A 25512-nucleotide genomic window follows, 5' to 3' on the forward strand; every position below is an offset into this window, starting at 1 on the left:
TTTCAGTGTTGACTGTCCACTGAATATGCAAGACATCTCCATTGTTGCACCAAGAAGAGTTCAATACTTGGCATTTCTGGTTTCTGTGTTGACTCAAAATTTGGCTTTTCCGGTTTTGGCATCGCTCTACCATTGGGTGAGCTTGAACCAGGGGCAATCGCTCAGATTACTATGCCTCCATACCCTATGAACTATGAGTGTTGGCGTTATTACAAAAGCTGTGAAACAGTTGAGGGCAGGGATGTGTACCAGAGTTGAGTACCTTCAGGCAAGTGTTGTTGATGCTGTTCTCCTAGCATTGGAAACAATTTTTGTTTGACGTTGGGCGACAAGCATCATCCCAACAGACTGGAAGAAAGGACTTGTTGTCCCAGCCTAGAAAGGAAGGGGTGATTGAATGGATTGGAACAGTTAAGGGTAGAGGGGTACACTGTTCTCTATGTTGGGGAAGGTGCTGGCAAGAAACACACACAGCCCCTAGCATTCCAAAGAGCTCTCCCATCTAAGTACTAACTAGGACACACACACTGCCTAGCTTCTGAGGTCTGACGGGATCAGGCGTACAGAGCAGATTGTAATTTTAACCATAGGGTAGAAACACACATGGTGGACTATTGGCCTTGGCAGATGTTTACGATCTCTGAGTGCCTTCCATGTGCCGCTGCTGGTGGTGATCTGTTAAACAGCATAAAACTAAAGGAAGCATCAAGGAATAAACTCAAACTAGAGAAGCGCATGTGCTGTAGCCATACAAACAGACCTCTGAGAAGAACTGCATGGTTTTATTGCCATTTCAGCATACACCAACGCCCCTATGAATTTTAGCTACATGAAGAAGCATTTACATTACAAGTGTCAACAGAACAGTTTAAAAATTAGGACTCATTTTCTCTTTACATATAATACAGTTTACACACAGGTTAAAAAATATCAATACAATCATGTTGAACTCATCACACACCAGTTGGGAAACAACAACCCTTAAAATTCTTAACTTTTGTATTCACAGCCGTAAGTCATAAATAAAGCCTCTAGTGTTTTGTGTGCTGTTAAACAGTGACCACCAGGAGTCTACAGTTTATCCAAAAAGGCAAAAAAGAAAAAAAAGAAAAACCTGTTTCTCTTTAATGCAAGCTTTTGCATAAAGCATGTTGGATTCATCTGCAGTGTATAAAAGCATTTGGGATTTGGGGAAAAAAGTAGAATTTTTTAGTTCCAGTGAGATACACAAAAACAAATACCTCCAAAAACTATTTAGAAATAAAACAAAGAATGAAAATATGAAAATTAAAAAAAGGCATCTTGTTCAAGTGAGAAGTGGTAACACCGCCACACAGAAAGACACGTGTTTTACTTTAATATTGCAGCATATTCGCCGACAGAGGAAACTCTGTGGCACTGAATGAGTGCTTCACTGATCTATTCAGAGAAACCAGATTGATGAGAACATCACAATGTTGACACTTTTAGTACAATATGAACGCGATCAGCGGGTGCTTTATAATTCCACTTACAAAAAAACATAGCAAGAAATGTAAAAATCCATTACTGAATACGCAAAAACCTGTCAAAGTGATTTATAGTGAACGCCATCTGACAGAGAGCGCCATCATTAATGATGAGTGGAATACGTTTGTCTCTGTTCTACCAACAGAACCTTTATGTACTTTATGTGGCAGCAGCCTTCATTCATCACATGCACTGGATGAAAAAAAAAAGGGGGGGGGGGCAGAGACGCGTACTAGTGATTCTCGGCACTCGCCTACGAATATACGATGACAACAACAAAAAAAATTCTCTTAAAAACCAAACCAATGAAATAAATACATTAGAAAAAAACATGGCCATACTTAATGGCTTATTAGTGTTGAAGGATAAAACACTGAGGGTGCAAATCACGTGTTTGTGGTTCAGGATGTGAAAGTGTTTGTCAAAGGCAGCTTGAGCATAGGATGTCCACGATGCGGCGAGGCATAATCGAGATCGTGCCAGCATTCACACACACGATCAACACAATTATAGACAAAACTCTTCTGTACAAAGTCTTTACATCAGCAGGATGTGACTGCATTCTTCCCTTTCCATCAATGAATCAAGCCTTTAAACAACCCTCGCCTGAGGCTGCGATGATGAAGCTGAGAACAGATATGCTTCTGCGCCCGTATGGAGGCAAAGCAAGGGAGACCGCATTTGACCAGAGGATATGTAAACGCTGCCCGGGGGGGGGGGTGCTTTGCACATTCACTGCTGCAGGTGTAAAAGACAAACTGCCCAGAGGAAATGGACCCAATCATCTGGTTCTTCAACCATTTCATGCCCAGTTGAGGTTGAAGCCTTTGGACAGCATGACGGCCTCAAGGTCCTTGTCTTCCGCTTTCTCCCGAAGCCTCTGCTCTTCCAGCAAGGCCACGAGGGCGTCGCGCTGCTCCACCACCTCCAACATCTCATTCAGGATTTTCTTCTCCTGAGCAAGCTCCTTTTCACTCTTTAGGTGGTCTGAAAGCAAGAGAGAGAGAAAAAGAAATCCAAGAGGGGGACGTTGAAGGATTACAATGAAGCAAATTCGTCAAAAGACTTTAAAGACTGACAGATGAAAGTGCAGACTGGTGAAATGTGCATGCAGAGAGCTTCTTAGTCATCTTTTTTTTTTTTTTTTTTAAATATGCCATTTTAAATGCCAGTGACAGAGATTCAAACCTTTGAATAAAGCCACTGACGTCGGTGGATGTAAAACGCTCACACTGGAACTGCCAGAGTTTAGAGTTTGACACTGAAATAAGGCAAAAAAAAAAAAAAAACCCACAGAGTTTGACAAATCTGCCCAAACCATCTTTCTTTGGGAGCAGCGGCTCACTGAATGAACCCAGAGAAAACCTGAGCTCTGTGTGCTGGCTCCTCAAACACAGCCAATCGTATTATTGGCAGGATCAAAACTAATATGAAGGAACTCCCACAGAGTGCAACACCTGCACCTTACGTTTTAACACCAATTCAACTTGAACAGTGTTACTCAATAACAATAATCAGCAGCATTGGGCCCAAATTTGGACCTTTGCCTGTTGCCTTGACTTGGGACCGGCTCCCCCCAAAATTAGTGACTTTTTTCTTGGGTTACTCTCCCTAGTTCGACCAAGTTTTATTCAAACTGGATCAAAACTATTAATTAATTTTATTCCACAGACAGACATATAAACAGACAGACAGAGAGAGATGGATACACAAGGTCGAAAACAATAATCCTGCATCCGTCAACTTGTATGGTGTAAAAATAAACAGCAACAGCACAATATCCCCCACTGGAAAATGCTGCTTTGGTACGAGTGCTTGTTACATTCTGACAGCATTTCAAGGATGTGTACCAAGTTTCATGAAATTTCTCCTAAAAATGTGAGGAGTCGATTTTAGAACACTATACCCTATTTGGAACAGATAGAAGACAATCCCCCTTCGGGCCTTCGGTCAGCAGGGGATTAAAAAGTCAGAGTTCTGTTTGGAGGCTGTAAACAGGGACTACTAGACATGAATTTTATTGAAAATATAAAGGCAGGTGTGATAAAAATTCTGGTAAAGACACTGCAATGAGTTGCATTTTTGGTTGCATCACCCATGAGCTAAAAACAAGCGGACGCATCAGTTGCCCAAATTTTATCTTGAAGTGCTTTTAGTCCGACCCAAAAGGTGATCTGGGCTTCAAAAAGTTCCTGAACATTGTTACATTCACCTTCAACAGCCATTCGCTCCCTGAGTTCCTGCTGCAGTCGGCTTTGACGGTCCTCCAGCTCCAACTCTCTGGCACTGGTGGAAAGAATGAATGAATGAATGCACTTATTAATTTAAATACTTAAAACTGTAACACAAGCTTTTTGTAGCATATTTTAAAAGGGGAGGGGGGCCACATACAGAGGGTTTATTTCCTATACAAGTCATCTATTGTGGATGAAAACATCCTCAAATTTAAGACAGAAATCGAGACTTTGTGCTAATAGCTTGCTTTCACTTCCAGGAACCCTTGAGAGACAGTGAACACAACAGCTAAGGTCTCGTCAAAAACTATAGTTACGCTAAACTTACAATATCATGAGTTCCGACTCATAGCGGACCAGGGCGTTCTTCTCCTGCACCAGTTTGAACCACTCCTGCATGAGTTTGGGATCATCTTTTTTGCCCATTCCTGAAGTAAAAGAAGCAGCACACAGCAGAAGTTAGAAACTGGATGAGTTTAAGACCACACTGAGTGAGGCAGACGAGGAGTGATGCAGGCAACGCAATGACGGCCAAGCCAGGATGTCCTCGCTGAGGGATGGTGAGGTGGAAGGATGGACTCAACACCAATGTGATGGTGCACAGAAGATGGCGTGGAACTACATCTTACATATTTGGGTAAGTGCACACCTACGTCATGAAGCACCCACTCACACATACGCCACAAAACAACATCTGTGGTTGCAAAGTTGAAGAGTTTGTGTTACCCAGTCTGGACTTTGTGTCACATGTAGCTGCTCTCTGAGAGAAAACGACTCCTCCTATCAGGTTGTTTTTAGGGTAAAAACACACCAGAGTAAATGAAACATTACACAGTTTATCCAAGGACTTCTTACGCCCACATACTGACCCAACAACAGAAATAAATACACCTAGTTTGTTGATCAGTTGGGGGAAGAAAATAAAAAATAGGGGAGGGGTCAAATGATCATCTTCACATCAGCTGTAAGAGCAAATAATGCAAACAAGCACCGCAGGGAAAAGCATGTTTAGTGGTATTTGTGTCAGGCACTGCAGTTTTTGATAAATACAGCCAAAGCGCATGTAAAATTTGTGAAATCCACCTGGGTCTGGATTTGTCACTCCTGATCCTGTACGACATCTGTCCATGCTTAAAGGGCTAACGGGCACTGACTCCTGATTAGCTCAGCACACCTGAGTCAGAGGATTAGTTGTGCATCAAGCACAGAATGAGCAGAGGTGGAAAATAAGCAGGGCAGGGGGTCTGTCAGGATCAGGATAGAGAAGGACTGGCCTATAGCCACAACAGAAGCTATGTTGCCGTAGCGATGCATCCATTTCAATGTTTTTGCGGCAAGTGGAGTTATGCAGCTTCAATGAAACACCTGAAGGCAAACTGTGATGCAGGATGGCTGGGGATGAATGGGCTCTTGCAAAAGAAAAATAAAAAGTCCAAACTTGCAGGGTTTTGTTTGCCAATTAACAAACAGGGGACAGAACACAGCTAATCACACTGAAGGAGGAATACAACATGTGGAGGCATTATATATATAAAAAAAGCAAGGCTATGCTTGCAACTCGATCCTGAAACGGCCGATTTCTTCAACCTGTTCCACCACCATCACCCCTCAGCCCAAGGCTCCCAACACGACAGAGAGAAGAGCCAGCCAGAAAAGTAAATTAAACACCAGACCGCACACAAAAATAAAAGCATGTTTCTTCACATACACACACTCAATAGAAAGTTGTGCAGAATTTCCACCGATGGCTGTTAGACACACCAACAAACCAAATGATCTGTTAGTTTTTAAAGAAATGTTTTGTGTGGCACTTGAATGTTCGTAACACGTCCCATCATGCACGTTTCTCACTACCTGCTCAGGTGCTCATCCCACAAATTTTTACTTGATTACAGCATAAGGTAAACATTTAGCAGAAATAGAAGCTTGCTCAAACCATAAGCAAACAATGGATACTGAAAGAAAAAATAAAATCAATTACAAAAAAAACGTGTAACATGCTGCTGATTAAAGTCACTCCAGCAGAGTAGTTTCCCCTTTATGTGACTATGATGACGATGGAAGATTTATACCATTGCAGGGCTCAGACAACACAACAACACAGGAAATAAATTAAGCTGAAACCGAGAACTATACTTTTACAAACAGAAGGGTTACGAAAAAAAAAAAAAAACTAGTTTGAGTTTATTTTGAGCAGTTCCATAATATCAAAATGTCAGATCCTTTTTCTTGAACAAAAATGAGTGTGGCATCATTTGAAATGAGACCATTTTGAATAAATGTGTCAATATTTCAGAGGGTTTGTGACATTCTGGGGAAACCTACTGAGCCTGATCACACCCATACACACACACGCAGAGGACAGGAAGAAAAGGAAAGGATGGGAGGGTGGTGGCGGGGGGGTGTTCAGCAGATCCTCACGGCTGCCATAGTAACCCGCCACAACTGCCAGCACAGGAAGCAAGGTTATGTTACCTTTGGGGGAACAGCAGGGGCAGAAGGACAGAGGTCTCCGACGTGGCATCTCGACAAATGGTTCAACTTTCATAAAGGTAGAGGGAAAGAACGTGAGGGAGGAGACAGGTGCAGAGAGAAAAGGAATTATGGAAAGGATGCAGGAACAAGAGCACAAATGTTACAGGGACAGAGAAAATGAGGAGAAGAAGGAGGAAGAGAAAAACAAAGAGGCCAGGTGCACTGTGATGGATAGAAGACAAATCATTTCAAAAGATTTAGTGGGAGAGATCAGGTGTGAAGATGAGGAGAAAAGGAATGGAAATTTAAATAAGACAAAAAAAAATGTAGAGCACAGAAATGGAAAATAATCATGCTCCTTGATCTGGCTTAAAGACGTGGAACAATAAATGGTGTATCATGATAATCATATTGCCTGGCCTTTATCAAATCATATCGTTTATTCAAAATGAGCCCTGAAAGTCAACGACTCTGGAAGAAATAACGATCTCTCTTGAATGATTGTCACTATCCATACATGAACACATCCAACAAAATGTGTCCTCTGCATTTAAATCTGTCCTAATTACACTTAAACACAATCCAAGCACGAGGAGCAGCGGGCAGCCACAAAGGAGCAGACCCTAATGAGCAGGTTTTTGGTGGTGGGAGGAAACCGGAGTCCCCAGAGGAAACCCACGCAACACGTACAACACGTGAACTCCACACAGGAAGGAACTGGGCATGGTGAATTGACCCCAGAGTACTAAACACTGATCCACTGTGCTGCCCTACTCTATTTTCCAGACTACGTATAAATCGCAGCGGCGTGTATGTCGCATTTATTTTTGAAACATATATTTCATAGGAATTCAACAAGAAGCTTTTACAGCAGTCTGGAAGACTAGTCAACCCCACACACACAAACTAGCTGAAAGAACATCGGCTACATACCTTTAACATTTTTTGTTTCCACTGTACAAAAAAGTATCATGAGTTTTGCATACTGTTACACCCCCATTTGACATTTAAATTGCTTTAGAATATGAATTGCAGGAATTACCTTAGTAAAAATAAATAAATGCAAATAAAATATGACAGTCTGAAAAATATGGTAGTTTCTTTGAAGTTAAATATTCACCACAGATTACTTTTTACATGATTAGTGTGAACAGCAATTATGTATCCTGATATGTATCCAGTCGCGATAGGTGTACTGTAATATGCATCGTATCGTGGAGCTACCGGATTCTGCACTCTTCCAACTAGATTGAACTTAGTAGTGTTCTGACAAAAACTTATACTCATTGATATTCTAATTAATAAAGTGTTTTTATGGTTAAAAACTCTTCCCCCCTCCTTCTTGAACAATCCATGCACCAAGTATGGGTGCTTGCTGTCAAGTGATCATGGAGATTTAGCGCGCTATCCTCCACCCCGGCACCAGGAAGCACATACCACAGTGCAAGTGTCACTGCTTATTTCTATCATCCAGGCCCCCGTGCTCAAGGTTCCCTTTCACACAGTGAATGGTTAAATGTACTTCATTTCTATCTTGTTTTTCAATCTGATGCAGACACTAAGGGTTTTTTACAATAATGCCTCACATTCACCCACGCACACATACCAGTGTTGGCATGCTGCTGTTTAAGGAGCTCAACTGCACAAAGAGAGAAACTTGGGGATTCAGAACCTTAGTGATTTTTCCAGTCCCCCAGGGAAGTTTCTTAAAATGAGTTGTGGTCAGGTATAGTGTCGCAGCATTGCTGTTGTGTGGCAGCAGAAAACGATCTTTATGTTGAAGATTTTTTTTTTTTTATGTACAGTACTAGTTAAAAGTTTGGATGCACTTTCTCATTCAACTCAATGGGAAAGTGTGTTCAAACTGATTAATGCATCCAACAGCGCTCAAAAGGTCAACTGGAAAATTAATAGGCTAACCATTTTCTCCAGGCAGGATAAGATGACATGTGAGTCATTTACCAACAACCTCCCATTTGGGTGTGACACATTTCTTTCATTGGTGTTGCAGGTTGCTGGATCCCCTTTGTGTAGAAGCTGCCATCTTGATGGTCCAACAAGTTCAAAACAGCAGATATGACAGAATCCTCCTTCCCACAAGTCCTTCCAGTCTCGTTTACCTTTTTCTTTGTTGGTTCAAAGGTTCAAAGGTTCAAAAGGTTTATTGTCATATGTACAGTAAGAAACGTATTTCCCTGTGCAATGAAATTCTCTTCTTTGCTGCTCTCACCGGGTGTCTATAATAATAGTCAAAATAGGCATTAAAAAAAAAAAAAAAAGCATTAAAAGCATTAAGCATTAAAAAGTAAAGTAACAATAAAGGTGCAGTTACAGTATGAAGTGAAATGAAATAATGTGCAAATAGCAAGATTCAAGTATTAACAGTTAACAGTAAGTAACAGTAAGGTGCAGTAACAGTGTGAAGTGACCCCAGGGGGTCTGCTCAGTCCTTAGCAGCATTCAGCAGTCTGATGGCAGTGGGGTAGAAAGAGTTTTTGAAGCGGGTGGTTTTGCATTACACACTCCTGAACCTCCGTCCTGAAGGCAGCAGTGTGAACAGTCCGTATTGGGGATGTGTAGGGTCTTTTATGATGGCGGCAGCTCTATTGTGGACTCTCCGATGGTAGATGCTCTGCAGAGATGGTAGTGGCGTCCTCGTGATCTTTGATGCGGTCTTGTCTTCTATGTTTGAAAACAGCTGCCACCAAATCAGGAGATTTTGGTGGGTGACCACTCAGCTGGAAGCCACAGTCACTCACAGCAGCCTTGACAACTACCAACTTGTGATCTGGGGCATTGTCCTGATGTAAAAAAAAAAACAAAAAAACAAAAACACTCCATTTGTGAGCTTTCCTCTTCTGGTTTTGAGAACCCTTACAAAGCTGCCTTAGCATGTGGGCATATCAATTGCTCTCTCCATTTATATTTTGGCCTTTTGGGAGGTGATTCATAAACACAATGCCCTGGGTATCACAGAAAACTGAGGCTGCGACCTTCTGTAGACTCACTGAGTTTTCTGATCCTTTGGATGGGGTGAGGATGCATGTTTCCAATGCATTGATTGCCTCTTTATCTCTTACTCTAAGTGGTGGATTCAGTATTCATCCTGGGTGATGAAGTGGTCAATAAAATACAATTAGATAGAGCTCCTGCAATAACTTCTCAAATGACATTATGAGTTCAGTGTGCTTTTGACCAACAGTTAAAAGACACAACAGCGGCTCAACAGAAACCTCTTCTGTTCCAAGCTCTGTTAGCAGAATACTCTCAATTCTCTCACTTAAGACTCCAACAGCACTTAATTGATAACCAATCGCCTATCATCTATTACCATACAGTGAACACGATCCATACTTTGCTTTGTGGATTTTCTGGACTTGAACACAGTGAGTGCACCCAGGCAGAAACTGCCCCTTCCCACTTTTTGCAATGGTTTGAAAGATGCTTCATCTTTTATTTGAACATATTTAGATCAATCTGTACATGACTTATGAAATATTAGCTATGTACCAGCATTTGCAGTTGTTCATTAGATCTTTTCATGAACGTAAGATCATTCACTACATCCTGCCATAATTATGCAACTTTACAAAACAGCTTCAGAAAAACACAGCAATAATTGTGGAGCACAGTTTGGCAAACATATAAATAAAGGATTGTTTATCAGAGAATTGGTTTGGAAAATATGAGGGAGGGTGAAATAATGAATAATTACTACAGAAATTAGAATATTTTGTTTAAAAAAATGTATTTGACAAACAACAACAAACAAAAGTTCAGTTGTCTCCACTTGAAGACATCAGACCAGAAATATTTTCCTTCAAGCACGTCATTATGTGGAGCACTACCAATGTGTGATGTTTCATTAAAATCCACCAAACAGTTTAGGAAAAGTCGTGCTTTCAAAATGCATAGAGAAAAAGGACAGGGTGATTCTGATGTACTGCCCAAACTCTTGGTGTATGGGGGGGGACATAATTTTATAGGATTAATATTTGGACAATACACAAAACTGGGCGTCCATGCATTTAATCACAGTATCTGACACCTCCTGTAGGACTCAAATGCAAAATGGTGTTAAAGAAGTGGTGTCAAAATCCTGCAAATTCCCAAACGACCAAAAGAAGACTGAAAACAGAATTCATCCTACATCATAAAGAAGAGTTTGCATATGTGCTAAAATTTGTGACCAATCAGGTGCGTTCTTATAATTTTTTATTTTATCGATTAATTAACAAAAAAAAAAAAACAACTTATAAGAAGAGTGGGAAATGCACGGTTTTATTATGTTGTATCAGAAAAAAGAATTGTATTTAAACTAGCCCTTCTTTAATCTGCCTATGTCATTGTGACAACAAGGAGAAAACGATGTGTCACGCCAGTATTTAATCAAGATCATAACAAAGGTCACAACAGCTTTCACTAATAAGACATGGGATATAGTTTCAATCAAATCTGCTACAGGTCAAGGGTCACAAGTGAAAAGCAACAAACACCAAACACACAAGTCGAGTTATGCATCTGAGTGGGTATAAGTTGGAGGGGGGAACATGGGACGGAGAGAGCGGTGCACGGCTCAGTCAGTTCTCATTCATAACACAGCACAATACCGGCGATATGGATCAGCTGATCGAGTTTATATGTGACGTCTGCTTAGAGCACACAGAACTACTACTACATAACACTTTGTAAGTAGTTATGGTGAACTCAAACAATGACATCAGGTTAAATATTTGGTGCTTTTGGTTAAACTGATGTAAATTAACAACTGCCACAACTCTTTTGGAAAATGTGTAATGTGAAAATGAGTTCATCTAGACAATCACTGAGCTATATCTTTTAGGTAAAGTTCAAATTAAAGATCAGCTGATCAACTACTTTGGAATTGTGCTGTGCATCACAACATAAATGAGAGAGAAGGGAATAAATACTGCAAGGTAAATTAATGGGTTTGTGAGGGGACAAAAGTATTCCCAAATTAAACAGCCAATGCAGCCCTTACAATGCCCCATCTCTCCATGTTGTTTTCAAAATGTTAAAATGTAAATGTCGGTACATTATCATCATATGGCCTCAAATATAAAGGGGTCACATTATCACAAATGAAGGCTTTCCATTATTGCCCAATTTCTGAGTGTGGCACGTCCGACTATTGACGAGCCATATAAAGGGAGACTCTAACCGGCATTGACACTAATCATGATAATGATGCTAATCACCAAAAAACACCTCACTGTCACAGAGTCGGCAAAAACCGATGTGGAAAAGTAACCCGTTGCTATATGTTGTGATGACTGAACAAACTGTTTGACACACTGTGTGTGCATGTCTCACAGAACAAGTGCAATATGGACTTCCTAGAACAAATGATTCAGGTCTAGACGGTTTTTGTTGCAGGGGATTTTATAAAAGTACAAACACAGAAATGTTGGATTTTCAGGTTGTTTAAATCATATTTAATCATAAAGGGCAAAAATTAATGTTTTTATTGTAATTTACAAGCATATTTCATGAATCTGTCCATGGAGATTCTCAGTCGTCCAGGTACGAAAAATCTAGAAATTTACTCAAAAGCCACCCCAGCTTTTAAAACCAAAACCCGAAGAAGAGATTGCTTCGATAAGTGGGGAAACACCTTAAAGAGTAAATAAGAAGTGCAGTGCAGCTACTATTGAATCAACTTCTGAATAATTCCTGTAAAAGTTGTTTTTCCTTCTATAAGATTATGACTTCAGTCTTACAAGGAATTAACGGGGCAGGGTCTTGGTGAAAACAATTTTGAGTACAATTCTTAGCCCCACATCACATATATTACAATATTAATTTGTTATAAATCCACTCCATACTTGAAACTTTAAACAGTTCATTCAGCCATTTCACACATGAAAACATGTTTTGTGCATCTACTGTAATGTTGTTCACCAAAGCATTCTCACTTCCTTTATATGTGACGTAACTCCATGATATAGTTGAGTTGTTTTTTTTAAGTTGCTGTATACCTGCTTCTATTGGTGGTCAACACATGCAATATTTCTTTTAGAATTTGTCCTGACAAGTTACAAATAAAAGTTATTCATTTATACATTGTAAATTTATAGAGATCAAAGAATACTTAAAGAGTTCGGCATGAAGCCAAGACTGAGTTCTCACATTTAAGAGTGCAAACTAAAACTCCAATGAGGGTGGAGGGATGAAGTGGGGAAGGTAAAGGTGCAAAATCATTCCAATCAGGCCAGGAGCCAGCCAGCCAATCATCCAGCAAACTAAGGTAAATACAATGGGTACAAAGCTCAATTACTAAAGGGGGGGAGGACACAATGGGTTAGCCATTAGGTTAGTTCAAAACCACACATTTGAAATACATACCGCCTAGGTGCAAGTCCAGGATTTCACTGTAATTAGAATCTCCCCAATAGTCTACAATGACAGGGATATATTAGATAGGAGTTATTTCGCACAGCCCCAAACTGGGCAAGCACACAAAATTCTCCAACAACAGCAAGTCGTGCAAGTTCTTGCAAACACACAGACACACTCAGAACAAAGAGAGTCCGTCGGTACTCACCACAGTACAAAGCCTGTGGACTATTACATGCATTTCCAAAATTAATAAGTTACCATTTACAGACTCAAATCTGCTTGTCTTGTGTTGTTGTTTTTTTGAAATGAGCCATATTTTGTAACAAACAAACAAAACAAATCCTCTTTTATCGAGTACTGTAACATCAGTAATCCAGGATCATTATCGTGGGCAATTCTGCAGGTCTGATTGAGAGAAGACCTTTTTATTGTGTGTCAGTCATAATCTTACAGACTCAGTATTTCGTAACAGCTCTGGTTGCAATAGATTAAAAAGCAAATTTGGAATGCTGTTATCAGCACCACAATAAAGACAGAACATCATAAGATGAGGTTTGGATGAAAAGATTTGAGCCTAATTATGAAAGATTAATGCCAGATCCATGGTTTGTTTTTAAGTTTACAGTTGACTCGAGGTCCTTCTGGGTGACTTTCAACTGCCTTATCCAGAAAAATACAGATCGAGGGCACCAAATGGTGCAGAGCAAAAGCTGCCTGACTGATCACTGCATAGCTACTAATATTAGCATTTCCCATTGAGTTAAACAGTTCTCATACTCTGACAACTTTGGCACCTTTTCATTCGGCAATGGGATGATTTCGAACTCGACGCACCTTGGCTTATTTTCTCCAGCAGTTCTCGTTTGGTTGTATACGGTGCTTCATCCTCCTGAGCAGGCACACCACTCAGCAAAGTCTGGAAAAGTGGGTTTCTTCAGGAGCTTAGTCAGACTCACAGATGCCTCAGTCGGGGCCTGCTCAGTACAACTCGATGAGACTCCTGTGTGAGCTCGGTGTACACTCCAGGCGAAGTACTTGACCCCTGATACTTCTGACTAACACTCTTCCTGCTCAGAATGAGAACAGGATGCTAAACTGCATCGAGCTGAATGCAAGTCAGTCAGGAATCCAACTTCCATTGAGTAGATGCCACTCCTTCTGATGCCTGATCCTAATACCCCTGTCACACATAGCCGGAATCACACGCAGTGGTGCCAGACTTATGAATTGGCGCACATCCTAAAGGTGTCAGATTTCAGTCCCAAAATGTTCTGACAGCCATCTGTGGAAGTCCACACAGTTGGTCAAAATCGGCCGGTGGCTCAGAATGTGATGCACATGTTCAAAACTCTCCGGGCACCATCGAGATGGACACCTAACAGATGGCGGTCCATGTGTTAGCTGAGGACCATGTAACCACAATTTACATATTCCGATGGCGGCAAAACGGGATCCGAAATGATTTGAGCGCATACAAGGCAACCTCAAGATAGATCTGGCACGGTATGACCTGCACGCGGCACCTATAATAATGTCTACCGCACTCCAACCCCAGAGCGCAAAGGAACTGTTAAAATGTATGTGGCATGCTTCACCACAACAATTATGAATTATTATCATGCACAGTTAATGTGAACAGAGGTTATCAAACCAAAAGCTACGTGCGCCAATGTGCGCACACCGCCACAAATCTGAACAGGCTGTTATATCCACAACAGACCATACAGTACAGATATTTGTCCATTCCTTCCCGTGGGCGAAGTAAATAATGTGAACTATTGTCTCCATCATAACACGGGCAGCTGCTCCTCTCCGTGTTGTGCAGTAACGCATCATTGCACACGTCAGGCTCGGAGCTGGACGGATCTCACCTTGTAATATATGATCACCTTATCACTCTGTAGGAGATATGACATGGAACTTGTACCAGGCCGTTACACCATTAATAAACATGAATCTCACCTCCAATAGCAGCCTGCGATTAGAATCCTCTCACCCAAAAGAAATAAATTAATTCCATGTGATAATCCCACCATCGCGGTGTCCAGAGCTGTGTTGTGCTCCTGAAGTGTGCAAACACGAAAAAAGAAAGTTCCCTGGAAAGGTGTTCCGTCTGAGGGACTGCATGGCCCAATGCCAGCAAACTCTGGAGCAACGCTGTCCAGTGGCAGGTGCCCCACGGATGCACTTAGTGGCCCATGCAGCGTTATGCATGCATACGCGCATGCACGCACACACGGCTGAGTAATAATTACAGCCTCACGCGTGCACGTGAGGAACACGGCGCTCCGGTCTGCGTTTGCCATCCAGACATTTGGAGATCGGGCAGTCTGCAGTGCCTTTTATGGCCATCTGACAGCAGTCTGTGTCATCTACATATGCTCTGGATGCAATCTGACAGGTGTGGACGAAGCAGTCTGTCTGTGCTCCGACATTGCAGACCACGCCTCTTTTCCTCATGAGTGCGTCGGATTATGGCAATATTTGTCGTATCGGGCATGCTTCCGACACATTCTTGCTGTGCGTGATGGGGGCTTAAGTGAGAAGCACACCAGACGGGTAATGTCAACTGTAAATTTAATGCTCTTTTTTGTTCTGAAGTTTATTTCACTGAACATTTGGTAACTTCGGATGAGCATTGGGTTGAAATTATCCATACATTGGACATATCTGTTCTCATCACAAACAAGGCAAAAGTCTTTCCTCCTTCCGTGAAAGCAATAATATTGGGTTTACCTTCTAAAGGTCCTGGCCATAACCATGGAATGTTATGCTAACTCGCTGAAGCAGCAATGCAAAAAAGTTGAAACGCCTGGGCGTGTTAACAAAAGACACCGTAATTTATTATGACAACACTCGACCTTACGCTAGCTGATGCCCTGGCTGACGACTTAAGTCATTCAGCATCCACCACACTCTCTTGATCTGTCTGACTACCGGATTTATACATATTTACAAACCTGTAGAAACATATAGATATGACAATGCCATCATGTAAAAAGCATTTTATCCACTACTGAGGACTCTTTTTTTGGCAAAGAGCAGGAGAAAAGTTTCTAGACAGCAGGGATCCAGTTGCTTCAGTGGCCCCGGATGGACTGTGTGGACTACCAAAGAGGTGGTGTTGACAAATAAATAGAAGATTCTTTCCGGGAGAACAAAGTCAAAGGATTTCACCAAACCATAATAACAGCTATCGAGAAAAATATAAAGTCACTCAACCTCTGCAAATACTTGGAGAATATTTGCGAGTTTGAGTGAAAGATTTTGGATTCTAAATTGTTCCTTATGTTTGTAAATATTCCCAAAATTAATATGTTGACTGAGTACAGAAACTCTCCTCATTGAGAGGGCGTGAAGACAAACATCCAGCATGAGCACACACAAATCTATGTGGGGACAAACATTCTCCTAGTTTCATGCACTTTGGACTGACAATGGCAGACGTTATGGAGAAACAAAGACCAAAATGCTTCAAGATGGAGGTTGTTGCAGTATGTCACCACAGATGGAACCGACGTAACAGTGCAACAACTCATTAATACAATGAAACTACAGTAAATCTAATACCTGATCTTCTTTTGTGCTGTTTGGGTAATGTATAAGTACCTTTATAGAATCCTTTAAGAGAGTAGAGTAGTCAACAGGTTAAAACAGGCGCAAACACTGAATTGGAAAGGCAGCAGATGGCAAAAGTAGTTATTTGGTGTGTGGGAAAGTGGCCAAATTTAACAAGTGAGATTAAAAATCCTACTTTATGGTTTTGTATAAACATTTGAATATTAAAGGATGCTTTGTTACCTTCATCGTGTGTGTGCTTTTTTTTTTTTAAAGAAAAACACACTTAAATCTAAAACACAGTACATAAGATTCACACGAAACCCACATATCATATTTGTTGTGTTAATGCTCCAGAGCACTATTCATGCTTTACACATTTATAAGGATGGCCTAAATAATTAGTCTTGCTGCTCTCTAGCAAATAATGTTTGCTTAATTATGACAGCGGTTTACATGTGACAGCCTCTTATCAACAACAGCTTTAGTGTATTTCTTTGGAGAAATAAATATGTCTTTATTATATAAAATGAATAATAATAATTCTGTAAGCACATACATCTATGTGTCTCCATAATGAAATGTTTTATAGCACAAATTAGCAGCTGGTAATTTGAACAATCAGTTTATCTGACATAATACAATTATAAAGTACATTACTGTATGTCATTCTAACAGCTGCTGTTAATAATAATTTCTAATACTGATTATATTATTAATTATTTAATAGATGAATCAGTCTACAACGTGTCAGCAAATAGCAAATAAAAAACAAGACGACTCTGTGTTTGCAGAACTCTAACACATTTCTCAATTTGCATTTCCCCCCAAACAACAGTACAAAATCAACAAGAGAGAGGTGCCACTGTGCCGGAAATGTGTGTGTTCGCCTACTAAAAGCTACAACCTGGTTATGACAAGACACGATGGATCGGGCACCTCAAGTTCAATTCATCATGAAAACATCCGTTCTTGCATGTTCATGACAAATGTAATTACTTCTTTTTTTCTGAAATGTTAAATTTCAAACTGTACAGAAGTTTAACTGCTGAGCAGGTACGGACATCAATCTTGTCACTGTGGGTGTGTACCTATGGGTGATGGGCCTGTGACCGACGCACACACATTTGAGCAGTAAATAAAAATAACATACATTTTAAAAGTGATTGGAAAACATGACATATTTGTAAATCGACCCAGCATATCATTAACATGAATACAACAACTGGCCGGGACACTGCAAAACTAAAAATAAATAAATAAGAGAGAAGTGGTCATTTGTTACCTGCTTCACCACGCAGGGCTTTCTCCACGGCCACGCCCCTTTCTTCCAGCTGCCGTTGCTTTTCCTCCACCTGTTCCAACTGTCTCTGAATTATCTGAAAGGTCAGGAAGCTTACAGTCACCTTACACATGCAATGCACAAACAAACCCAGTTATTATATGCCATCAGTGTAAGTACTCATAGGCAGTGTCTACTGGAAGTGAACAAAGAATGAAGCAGGAGTGATGGAAAACCAAGAAACTGAAAAACTGTCAACCACCCTGATGTCTGCAACAATGACCGACATTAAATACAACAGTACAACTGAGCCCGTGCAAATTTGCGCAGGGAAAGGTACCCCCCTCTACTCCAAGAGCCCATCATTGTGGCACAATGGTTCATAATGAGCCATTCACTAGCCCAAACATATATTAATACAGCATCCAGTCCCCAATCTGCATAGACAAACAGGCTGTGTGGGGTTAGGGTTACCTGATGTATGTGGGCGTATGTGTGACATTTTGACTATAAAAGCAGACACATCTTCAAGTCAAGAAGACAGACATCACAATGGCAGCAAGACAGTCAAGCAAGAAATACACTCCTCTGGAAGCCTTAGCTCTTTTGCAAGCACTCCCAGATGTGGACTCAGGGAGTAGTGATGAAGATTCCTTCGTTGGTGAATCAGAGTGCATCCCCTCTGATTCCTCCTCTGATGAGGACATGTCAGCACCAACGGATTCACAGCCGAAACAGCCTCTTCACATGAGACTTGCACCTAAGTGGATTAAAAGACTAATAATTGTTACAGAGGAGGACGATGAAGGGAAGCCTTCATCTGTGAAAGGAAAGTCTTCCCAATTCAGAAAAGGCAAACAGCATGCTGAAGACAAACCACGGTGCCAAAAACGCAGGTGCACTGGAGAAAAGTCTTCTTCATCCCAGAAGCACAAGCGCACTGAACAGAAGTCCCAGAAAAGAGAAGAGAAGGCCCAGAAAAGCAAGGACACAAGTGAAAACTCCAAGGTATTTACATTTTGCTTTTATATTGTAGCATTGTCTGTGTTCACGTCTTTCTGTTTATGGTTTTATTTATATATGCTCCTAAATGCAAAACAATTCTTCCCTTTTGGGCAATAGAGGTTTCATCTTTTCTCATGTTATCTTTAGGCAGGACCTTGTGAGACAGCAAGAGATGGAACTGTTTGGGTTCAGCGACAAATTGAGGACTTCAGCACCGTTCAGCCAACGCAGACAACCCAGACATCAGTCAGCAATGCAGGACCGATGGAGATTGCAAGATGCAAAGTGACTAGTCAGTTGCAAAGCTTCCTTTGTCTATTTGACATCAGCATGCTGAGAACCATCATAGACTGCACAGTACACAAAGCCTGCAAAACAAACCCTGATGAGCTGATGGCATTCATCACTGTTTTATTCTTCAGAGGAGCAATTGGCAGAACCGGTGCCATGAGTGACTGCTGGTCAAAATGCTTCGGCATTACGGAAATCATGTCCACAATGTCCCGAGACCGATATGAAGAGTTGATGCGCAATTTACGCTTCGATATCAAGGACACCCGTTTGGAATGCATGCAGACGGACAAATTTGCTGCCATTTCAGACATTTGTGGCGCTTTGTTCAGAACTGTGTGCTGTCATACAACCCAGGGCAACACATAACAGTTGATGAACAGTTATTTCCAACAAAGGTCTGATGTCCTTTTCTGCAATACACTGCATCTAAACCAGACAAGTTTGGAATAAAGTTTTGGAATGCAGCAGACTTGGACACTAAGTACATGTGCAATGCCATTCCTTACTTAGGAAAAGACCCCAGCCGTGCCATAGGAGAGCAACTTGCAGACAATGTTGTGACAAGGCTTATGGAACCCTTTTTGGACAGAGGCAGAATTGTCACTATGGACAATGTTTTCACATTGTTGTCTCTGGCGAACAATGCAATGCAACACAACTCTGCTTGGCACAATAAGCAAAATTTGACGGGAAGTTCCAGAGCAGGTAAAAAACACCAGAGAACGTGAGGAGTTTTCAACACAGGTGTTCACTTCTGGTAGTGCCCTGCTAACAGTTTATGCAGCTAAAAAGAAGAAAAATGTGTGCCTTCTCAGCACGCTGCATAAGAAAGTGGAGCTTGAAGAAGATTTGCGGCCAAAACCAAATGTAATCATAGACTGCAATCATTTGAAAACTGGTGTTGATGTGCTGGATCAAAAACTGTGTGCTTACACAGTGCGCACAGGAACACGGAGATGGCCTATAGTTGTCTTCTACAACATTCTGGACATGGCTGCTGCTAATGCACATGTACTGTACAAGGCATGTACAGGATCAAAGGAGTTGAGGCGTAAGTTCCAGCATAAGCTTGCAACTGAACTGAGAAATAGACACATGCAGGAACGCGCACTGGAAATAGAGAGAGAGGAGGCACTACGTGAAATGAGAAGAGTTTCTGAAGGGAAAACAACAACATGCCAAGTGTGTCAGAGTTGCAACAGAAATTGCAGTACAGAGAAATGTGCCATTTGCCACAAGTACACCTGTCGGAAAGGATCTCCATTCGTGTGTAAAAACTGCTAAGAAACTAAACAAAAAACAGAACACTGTGCATAGGAACTCACAATTTGTTGACTGTGCTCACAAACTGTTTATCAATGCGATTTCTCTTGACTATTTTCATGTGTGAAATAAATGTTTTTTTCACTGAAGTCCTTTGTTTGGTCTATCCTTTAATTTAGGCCAGGGATGCCCAACCCTGGTCCTCAAGACCTGTTTTCCTACATGTCTCCCTCTTTCAACTATCTGAGTGGGGCAAGGGAGCAGGTACTGATCTAATTTGCAACTCAAAGGAACCAGTCAATAGGGTGATCACCACAACACTAATTTGAGAGGGGGAGGAGGGCCTTGCAGCCGTGGCAGAAAGTTCTAGGCGTTCTAGTGTTAATTAAATTCTACTGTCATGTGCAGATGTGTGTGTTTTAATGAGATTACATAATATACAATTTAAAAACTTTGGACAGATTGTTCTGCTGATCCTCAAGGCAAATTGTTGAACATTTCAAGTGACATTATTCCTTTTTCAATTTTGTGCAAGTCTTCTGTTTTGTAATCGAATGAGGAAACCTGACAGTAGCTGTGACTTGTACCGTAGAGTGACCTTGAAATCTCTGAACATGAAAATGTCTATCATTGCATGTTCTGCCAATATTGTGCATTGCTTTTTATTTTTATCTTAATAAAATGGCCACAATAGATGGTCACCCCAATGAGTCTGGTATGCTTTAAGTTTTGTCCTATCATCAATCAATCAATCAATCAATCAATCAATTTTTTTATATAGCGCCAAATCACAATAAACAGTTGCCCCAAGGCGCTTTATATTGTAAGGTAAGGCCATACAATAATTATGTAAAACCCCAACGGTCAAAACGACCCCCTGTGAGCAAGCACGTGGCTACAGTGGGAAGGAAAAACTCCCTTTTAACAGGAAGAAACCTCCAGCAGAACCAGGCTCAGGGAGGGGCAGTCTTCTGCTGGGACTGGTTGGGGCTGAGGGAGAGAACCAGGAAAAAGACATGCTGTGGAGGGGAGCAGAGATCGATCACTAATGATTAAATGCAGAGTGGTGCATACAGAGCAAAAAGAGAAAGAAACAATGCATCATGGGAACCCCCCAGCAGTCTACGTCTATAGCAGCATAACTAAGGGATGGTTCAGGGTCACCTGATCCAGCCCTAACTATAAGCTTTAGCAAAAACATTGAGGGAGTTTATTCCTTACCACTGTCGCCAGAGTGCACTACTGTAAGGCGTTTGAGCTTCTGATATAGATGGAAAAGCGCAATATAAATACAGTCCATTTACCCTAGCTCTGCGTGTGGGCGTGATTGTGTTGGTCTGTCTATATGTGGCCCTGTGATAGGGTGTCCTGTCCAGGGTGTACCCCATCTCCTGTCCAGGGTGTACACTGTCTCACGCTCTATGATTGCTGGGATAGGTTCCAGCCCCCCGCCCTGTGACCCTGAACTAGAGTTTTCGGGTATAGAAGATGGATGGATACCCCCAATGTGTTTGTTCGGGTCTGTCAAAATGATAAATATTGCATGTTTTACTAAATATTCTGTTTTAACTAAATGTACTGTACAGCAGCCCTGGCTGTCACCTACCTAAAAGTTAAGGCATGCTTAGTGTGCATGTGCTCACCTCACATTTTTCCCCATTGTTGTCTTGTGTGTTGTTCCGAACAGAGCTTATGTATTTAAATGCTTCTTTTTTTTTTTTTTTTTGGTGATATTACTGATGGACACTGCATTTATCTCCCAGATGAGTCACACCCACCAAGATTCAGTGTAAGGGTGCCCTCTATCTCTTGCATGCACCCGGTAGCTCTCTTTTCTTAATAGTTTCACCTAGATGTGTTAAACAGAACAAGATACAGATAAGAGTACAGAAAACCAGAACAAGCAAGAAACACCTAAAGTTGAAAAAAAAAAAAGACCCCCCCCTGCAAATATGCTAATTGTTAGCATGTAATCGGTGGTAATGTATCTTTTGTAATGAAATACCTGAAGTAATAAGGCGGTCAGCAGCCCCGTGTCATTTTGGACTGTGTGGTACTGTTCACTGGCTAACAATGGAAAATCATGGGTGGTCTGTTACCTGGGCTCTGTGCAGCCTCTTCAGTTCCTCCTGCTTGGCCTGCCGTCGTGCAGCTTTCTGGACCCTCCGTGTCAGTTTAGCATTCAGCTCTTCCTCGGTGTAGGTTTTCTAAGGAAAAACAAAGACGCGCATTAATGAAGAATCTACTACATGAAGCCACTGTCTTCTTGTCTCGGAGTCACTGACCTTTCAGAAAAACATGAAAAGCAGTGCGGAATAAAACTGATTAACAGTTTGACTGTCTAGAAGGTACAGGGTAAAATTTACTTGCACATACAATCTCAATCTTTTAATCACAATAGCAGACAATCTGTGGTAATATAAAACTATAAATATTTGGACATCAACCAAGTTTATTTTGGCTTTATCAAATATACTATATATTTGACCTTAACGCAAATAAGGACTTTGACCTTAAAGTAAACAGATTTTCAGCTTTAATTGGAGGATATTTATATCAAAATCAAGTGAACACTGAAGGCATTTGAGTAATATTTAGATTTACAAATAATCCAAACAAGGATAGGGAAGTGTGGGATGGCCAAACTGCAGAACGTGAATGAATAAAATAATCCAAATGTAATTGGACTAGCTGCTCAGTTGCTTCAAGGCGAGTTGTGTATGATCCCATTATTCATTCATTTTCTGTTGCTTATCTGGGTCAAGGTGGCACCAGACCAAGACCAATCTTCCAGTTATTTGGATGATCCATTAGTGAGAGATATTTGTAATTGGTCGTGGGGGTAAAAAACAAACAAACAAAAAAAAACCCCTCACAAATCAGATTCTTTAAGTGTTACCAGATGACTAATTTTTGAGCAAAGTTGTCAAAAATTTAGACCAAACAGCATGTTTTCCAGAACAGCTTGAAAACCAACAGGGGCAGAAGTACTGCAAATCCAATATAGGCCCTGAGGAAAAGTGGATGAGAGTCTACACCTTCCCATGAATGTGATTCCAGTTCATTGCAGGTTACTTCCCCAGCCCAGGCCTGTACCCATTTATAGCTGGGTGGACTGGGACAATACAAATGCACTTTCTTGTCCAAGGACACCCAAAGGTAGCAGATAGCATAACCAAGAATAAAAGCCAGGTCTACATACTGGGAGCCCAACTACTATCCAGCTCAACTACTTGCTTTTCTTTTATGGCTAGACAGACTATATATATATATGTATGTGTGTATAAAAAGCATATCAATCAGTTGTAATCAAAACTATATTATGCATTACCTTTGCAGTGCATTCCGTTTGATATAGGCCTTCATGAAAGATGATAAAAGGTCTAGAGATGACTATCACATTTGGAGCCTATTCTTCCAACTGTAAACACTAAGTATAAGGAGCTATTATTTCCATCGTTAGGCTGAAAAAAACAAAACAGCCCCATCACAGACAGCAAAAACAGTGTAGCATCATCAAATGTTTGGTTCACTCTTAAAACAAGCAAAACAAATGCAACAAAAAAAAATGTAACGCTCATTAACAACAAAAGGGTCAGAAGATTGTAATTTGTGAAATGCAGTGGATACCAGAACTATTTTTATAGTGAAGAAACAGTTGGCCAAATCAAAAACACCCTACAACAGGTAGACATAGCTGTTAATGTCAACAATCAAGCGATCACCTTAGTAATCTTAAATTAATTTTATATTATGTGGTTTTAACCCCAATATGCTGAGGGAAAAAAAACAGATGTAATACCAAAAACTGTAAAATGTCCAAATATTTATAGAGTTATGGTAATACCGCCAAATTACCAGCAGTTGTCATATCAACAATTCTCACTGCATAATTCTTAAAAAAAAAAAAAAAATAAATCCAAAACAAGACCAAAAAACAGTAGGCAAATGGATAAGGTTCCTTTTTCCACAAAAATGTGTTATGAGGACACAAAAAAGCTGGAATAAATCAGGAGAAAGAGAGTAGTACTGAGGGAAAAGTGAGTGAGAATTCCAGACTGGTCCGATAGCCACGTTAGGGAAACAAATAGGTTACTGTCAGAGAGGAACAGACCCTTACATTAAGAGTTTCAGATACATCATGGTGACCAGAAACTGTAAGAAAGTCATGGATACCCAGCAGTGAGTGGGCACTGTGCGCCGACTGTCACATGCATCCAGAGGACGGTTAGTTTGAAGCCAGATGTGCATCAGGAGTTTGAGGTAGTAACCTGGTACATGCGCAGAGGAGTGGGGAGTGTTTAACGGAATGTATGTGATACTACCTTTGTGGCGTATGATCTCTTGAATGCCAGTGCGTGAGGAACATAAACAGACTTGGGGAAAAAAGAAAGAAAAAAAAAGAGGAAACAAACGTGACACAAATGATATAAATAAACGGGTTAATGAATATGTTAAACTTGTCAAAATCCAAACGCCAACAATTTAGCTGAACTGCTGCTACAATCAAGACAGGCAGTGTTAATAAAACACACTAGCCAAAAATAAATAAAAAAACTTGGCAGAGTGCAGTGACATTTAATTAATCTACGTTAATTGGAAATTAGTCAAACAAATCACAAAAATGCAAATTATGGATCACAACATAAGGGGGACAGACTAGACATCAATCTAAACACAAGGTGGTAACCATAGTAACGTGTCTCAGTTTGAAATACTAGTGTCTATAAACCAGGGGTCACCAACCCTGCTCCTGGAGGTCACCCACCCTGCATGTGTTCCATTTCTCCCTGCTCCACCCACTGCTAATTAACTAATTCCGTGCTCAACCAATCAAGAACAAGAAGATACCAGATTTGACCAATCAGCTGTGGTTGCAACAGGCCCACATGGAAAACATGCAGGGCAGGTGATCTTCAGGAGCAGGTTTGGTGACCTCTGGCCTAAACACTGGGAAAATTAAATATCACAACAGCCATTTAGCAGTGACTAGTTAAGTGAAACCACACACAGCTGGGCAAGTATGACAGCATGTTAGCATAGTGTTTGCTGTCTAAAATTAAAGTATACTGATGAATAGAGAAGTATGACTTGAGAAGTACATTCACAATGAATAAGGATCAGTCATTCAATCAAAAATATGCACGGTCTACTTAATAAAAGCATTCGTACAACATTATGTGATCTTCAGCATGCAAGGTAAATTAACCCCTTAACGCCCGAATTTATACTCAACAAAAATATAAATGCAACACTTTTGGTTTTGCATGAGATGAACTCAAAGATCTAAAACTTTTTCCACATACACAATATCACCACTTCCCTCAAATATTGTTCACAAACCAGTCAAAATCTGTGATAGTGAGCACTTCTCCTTTGCTGGGATAATCCATCCCACCTCACAGGTGTGCCATACCAAGATGCTGATTAGACACCATGATTAGTGCACAGGTGTGCCTTAGACTGCCCACAATAAAAGGCCACTCTGAAAGGTGCAGTTTTGTTTTATTGGGGGGGGATACCAGTCAGTAT

General features: G+C 40.8%; 1 protein-coding gene across 1 annotated transcript in view; it reads right to left on the reverse strand.

The window, feature by feature from the left end:
* Positions 1 to 761: 761 nt before the first annotated feature.
* mical3a (microtubule associated monooxygenase, calponin and LIM domain containing 3a) overlaps positions 762 to 25512 on the reverse strand; it is a 188851-nt gene continuing 164100 nt past the window's right edge. The window contains 9 exon segments of the mRNA XM_034177077.1: positions 762 to 2496; positions 3722 to 3795; positions 4072 to 4171; positions 4470 to 4523; positions 12585 to 12635; positions 16188 to 16199; positions 17422 to 17515; positions 22080 to 22187; positions 24306 to 24356. Of these exon segments, the coding sequence (XP_034032968.1) occupies positions 2312 to 2496; positions 3722 to 3795; positions 4072 to 4171; positions 4470 to 4523; positions 12585 to 12635; positions 16188 to 16199; positions 17422 to 17515; positions 22080 to 22187; positions 24306 to 24356 (729 nt within the window). The 3' untranslated portion in view covers positions 762 to 2311.

The sequence above is a fragment of the Thalassophryne amazonica genome, chromosome 8, assembly GCF_902500255.1.
Source record: "Thalassophryne amazonica chromosome 8, fThaAma1.1, whole genome shotgun sequence".
Taxonomy (NCBI): domain Eukaryota; kingdom Metazoa; phylum Chordata; class Actinopteri; order Batrachoidiformes; family Batrachoididae; genus Thalassophryne; species Thalassophryne amazonica.